Genomic DNA, 5,031 nt, shown 5'->3' with positions numbered 1-5,031 from the left:
GCGCATTTATGGAATGTATTAATGAAAGTAAAATGAGCTCTAAGATGATGCCGTTACCACCAGTTACAACAGATTTCCTTTCTTATGATTCTCTGACACTACAATTATCGAGTGTGTTAAGCTGCCTCAGCATTATGGAGAGGCGGTGGACTAGTGGCAGAAACTTGGACTATGGGCAGAAAAGGTCTCTGGTGCCACGGAGAAACAACAAAAAGACGAACCTGGATTGATCTGTCCAAAAATCCAAGAGGATTCTCCCTGTCAAGTGCCCCTGAGCAAGGCACCTTACTCCCCTAACATCTGCTCCCGGGCGCCGTACATGGCGGCCCACTGCTCTGTGTGTCTTTACCCAGATGGGTTAAAAGCACGAGTGTGCCTGTGCATGTGTGTAGGATAATAAAATGTATCTTAATCTTAATTATGAGTAACTATGAGAAGTGTATTCAATGAAATCCTATCAGCCTGGATGGAGGGGATCTGTGGTCGAGTAGTGCCATATCTGTGCGTAAAGTTCCCTCAGAGGTGGAGAGGTCAGAGGTCAGCTGCGCGTGCCAGGGGCTGCCTTCACACGGGTGGGTTACACGGGACACGTGCGCGTGCGTGGGGATCCATCCAGAGTTTCAGCATAAATCTCTGAACAGTGAAAGTGCGCCTATGTGGGGTAACGCAGCATCCCCTTAACAGACACTCCTACTTAAATGCTTTGTCCTCTATCTCAGGGACACTGCGCATCTCCGCTCCCCCCCCCCCCAGTGTGTAGGTGCGCAGACTCGTGGAACAGCCCCGAAGTAACACAAACAAGCAACGGGAACTATGGCTGTATATTAAATCAAGCCTCGCGTCGCGCTCGGAGCGGACATGTGGGTGCCAAGTTACTCCGCACAGTCCAGGAATCTCTAAACGGGGGTTTAGAGGTCTTTCAGAAGTCCCCCTTTCCCCCCCCCCCCCCTCTCTCTCCACGCCCGGATTGGTCACAGCGCGGCTCATTTGCATGCCTCCCCGTATAAACCCTCCTGCAGACACTGCAGCCCTCTTGCGCTGAGAGAAGCAGCACACCTCCAGAAGAGAGAGAGAAAGAGAGAGAGAGAGAGAGCGGAGCGCATCCAGAGTGCGCATTGAAAGACATATGGAATATTTATACCAGGCGCTGTAGGGAACAGACAGGAGTGGAGAAGGGGAGTTCTGTTTTGCAGGTGTTTATTTTCTCTTCTGAACTCTCTAGTTGGACTGGTTTTGGGACAGTTAGGTGAATTTCACATAATTGGTGGAGTGCGGGTGAGAAGATGGGAGACTCCGGGTGGAACGGGCTGCTGGTGCTCGTGTCTCTGCTCAGCCTCTCTGCTGTCACACGGGGCAAAACGGTGAAATATCAGACGTTCGAGGAAGACGCGCCCGGGACAGTGATCGGAAACTTGGCCAAGGACATCTCCTCCGCTCCCTCTTCCTCGGGAGGCTCCAGGAACAGTTTCAGGATGATGAAACAGTTCAACTCCTCGTTCATCCGCCTGCGGGAGAGCGACGGGCAGCTGGCCATCGGGGAGCGGATCGACCGGGAGCGGATCTGCAGACACGTCCTGCACTGCCTCATCGCCTTCGACGTGGTCAGCTTCTCCAAGGAGCAGTTCAAACTCATCCACGTCGAGGTGGAGGTCAAGGACATCAACGACAACTCCCCCGAGTTCCCCCGGAAAGAGTCGAGTCTGGAGGTCTCCGAGAACACGGCGGTGGGAACGCGCATCCCGCTGGACTTCGCCGTGGACGAGGACGTGGGGGTGAACTACATCCAGAGCTACCAGATCTCCGTCAACAGCCACTTCTCCATCGACGTGCTCAGCAGGGCCGACGGGGTTAAATATGCGGAGCTGGTCCTCATGAAGGAGCTGGACCGGGAGACGCAGGCGACCTACGCGCTGGAGCTGGTGGCGATGGACGGAGGGAACCCGTCCCGGTCCGGAACCACGCGTATCAACATCAAGGTGAAGGACTACAACGACAACAGCCCGGTGTTCGACCGGAACAGCTTCTCCGTGGACCTGCCCGAGGACGCGCCGGTGGGCTTCCTGCTGCTGGACCTGAACGCCGAGGACCCGGACGAGGGGCTGAACGGGGAGGTGGTGTACGGGTTCGGGAACCAGGTGCCCGCAGAGATACGGCAACTCTTCAGAGTGGACCGGAAGACCGGACGGCTCACCTTGGAGAGTCCGATCGACTTTGAAAGTAAGAACACGTACGAGTTCGACGTCCAGGCCACCGACATGGGTCCGAACCCGAGCCCGGCCATCTGCAAGATCGTGGTGCAGGTGCAGGACGTGAACGACAACGCGCCGGAGATCTCCATCACCCCCATGACCTCCATCACGGCGGGGATCGCGTACATCACCGAGGCGGCGACCCGGGAGAGCTTCGTGGCGCTGGTCAGCACCTCGGACCGGGACTCGGGGGCGAACGGCCAGGTGCACTGCACGCTGTACGGACACGACCACTTCAAGCTGCAGCAGGCCTACGAGGACAGCTTCATGATCGTCAGCACCAACCCGCTGGACCGGGAGAGGATCCCCGAGTACAACCTGACGGTGGTGGCGGAGGACCTGGGCTCGCCCCCCTTCAGGACCATCACCCAGTACACCATCAGGCTGACGGACGAGAACGACAACGCGCCGGTGTTCAGTAAGTCTGTGTACGAGGTGGCGGTGGTGGAGAACAACGCGCCGGGGGCGTACATCACCACGGTGGTGGCGCGGGACCTGGACCTGGGGTCAAACGGGAAGGTCAGCTACAAGCTGGCGGACACCTACTTCATGGGCTCCCCCATCTCCACCTTCGTGTCCCTGGACCCGGCCAGCGGCTCCCTGTACGCGCTGCGCAGCTTCAACTACGAGGTGATGAAGCAGATGGAGCTGCGCATCACGGCGAACGACGGCGGCGCCCCCCCCCTGACCGGCAGCGCCAGCGTGTACGTGCGGATCGTGGACCAGAACGACAACGCGCCCGTCATCACGCAGCCCCCCCTCAACAACGGGTCCGCGGAGGTGCTCCTGCCCCGGGACGCGCCCACCGGCTACGTCATCACGCGGGTGGAGGCGCGGGACGCGGACGAGGGCGTGAACTCTGACCTCTGCTACGGGCTGCTGGCCCCCGGGGGGGAGCCCTCCGTGTTCTCCGTCAACAAGGCCTCCGGGGAGGTCTACCTGAACCAGGTGCTGAGCCACGACGTGGACGAGACCCTCAGCGTCACCGTGACGGTGAGTGACGGCGGCCGGCCCGCGCTCACCTCCACCGCGACCCTGCGCTTCCTCATCATCGCCGGCCCCCCGCCGAGCGACCGCACCGTGTACCAGGCGGGCTCCGGGGGGGACGAGGCGCATGCGCAGTGGGACCTGTCCGTGGTGGTCATCGTGGTGCTGGCCGGAAGCTGCACGCTGCTGCTGCTCGCCATCATCCTCATCGCCACCACCTGCAGGGGGCGCAAGCAGGACAAGAGCGAGGGGGGGGACAGCGACTCGTACGGAGAGAAGGGCACGCTGGACCGGGTGAGGACCCACGTGGGGGACAACCCGCTCCTCCCTCTCCACGGGGGGGAGGGGCCGGGAGTGGCGTTTGACGGACAGTCGTACAGCAGCCAGCCCGGCGGGTTCACCTCGGCTCACCCCGGGGGGGGCAGCGACCTGTGCTCGGCCTCGGAGGACGGCAGCGAGGTGCCCTGTGTGTATGACTCCGACCACAACAGCAAGCTGCGAGGGACAAAACACGAGGTGAGAGGCTCCTCTGGGACCCTTTGGAGATGTAGGGATGTGGGATGTGGGATGTGATTTGCACTTTGCATTGTGTTCCTCCAGCAGGAACTCACCTGTGTGTTCTCTCTCCTCTGTCCTCCTGCAGGGTTACTCCACTCTGCCGGGCTACGGGAACGGGAAGGAGGCGGTGAGGCCCATCACCATCTGGAAGGGGAACTCCTACACCACCATCTCTGCCAGGGACCCGGCCTTCAGTGGCAAGGACAGCGGCAAGGGGGACAGCGACTTCAATGACAGCGACAGTGACGTCAGTGGAGACACAGGCCTGAAGAAAGAAGGAGCAGTGGTTCCTCCCATGGGCGGCCAAAATGGTAAAGACACGCAAAACAATCCACTTATGAATGAAAGAGTATGATTTGTGTGAGTTTGGCGATGAGCTGTGGCCTTTCATTTTTTTTCAAATGATACATGACGAGATATCTCAAATCTGGCAACCCAAAACATTGCCCATTACTAAAGCTAGCTGTTATAAGTTATAACGTATCAAATATATCCATTATAAACACTATTAGTTGTATTAATGCACTTAATTAATTCCACTTTCTTTCTTCTTTGTCTCTTTTAGCTCTGTGGGCATGCACCAGTGAGTGCAAGGTCCTGGGTCACTCGGACCGCTGCTGGAGCCCCTCGGCGGTGAGGGCCAACGCGGCCCCCTCCCCGGCCCCCACCCTCTCCTCCTTCAACAGCCTCCCCAAGACCGCCTCCCTCCCCCGGGACCCCAACCGCAGGGACAACTTCTACCAGGCCACCATCCCCAAAACCCTGGGGCTGCAGAGCGTGTACGAGAAGGTGCTGCACCGGGAGTACGACTACGTGCTGGTGACCACACCCCGGCCTGTGAGGGTGCAGGAGATCAGTGACATCACCATTCCCCTGGTTTACACCCCCACCCCAACACACTGCCCCAACAACGAGGCCTAAAAACAGACAATTGCACACACACACACACACTTATAAGCTCACTTTCAAAGAAATGTACAGTGTATTCAAATGTTTAATTTATGATTAACTGACGGAGAGAATAATGTAACTATTTGAAGTTATTTGTTGCTGTTGACTGTGCATATTATGTATACGTTTATATCTGGATATTTGTGCGTTTTTTGTTTTTAATGTAAAAGCCACATTTGAAGTCCATTCAATCACGAAAATTTTGTTGGACACGAAGTGTATCATATGCAAGCTTTGTACATACAGAGATTCTATTTTTTATAAAAGTAATAATGAAGCGAAGATA

General features: G+C 57.3%; 1 protein-coding gene across 1 annotated transcript; it reads left to right on the top strand.

The window, feature by feature from the left end:
* The first annotated feature begins 1,283 nt into the window (after positions 1 to 1,283).
* LOC133018661 (protocadherin-8-like) lies at positions 1,284 to 4,715 on the top strand. The gene is made up of 3 exons (XM_061085077.1): positions 1,284 to 3,752; positions 3,880 to 4,105; positions 4,360 to 4,715. Exons 1-3 carry the CDS (start codon positions 1,284 to 1,286, stop codon positions 4,713 to 4,715), a joined length of 3,051 nt encoding a protein of 1,016 aa, XP_060941060.1.
* Positions 4,716 to 5,031: the final 316 nt, after the last annotated feature.

This window comes from Limanda limanda, chromosome 13, assembly GCF_963576545.1.
Source record: "Limanda limanda chromosome 13, fLimLim1.1, whole genome shotgun sequence".
Taxonomy (NCBI): Eukaryota; Metazoa; Chordata; class Actinopteri; order Pleuronectiformes; family Pleuronectidae; genus Limanda; species Limanda limanda.
This window is presented reverse-complemented; position numbering and strand designations above follow the sequence as displayed.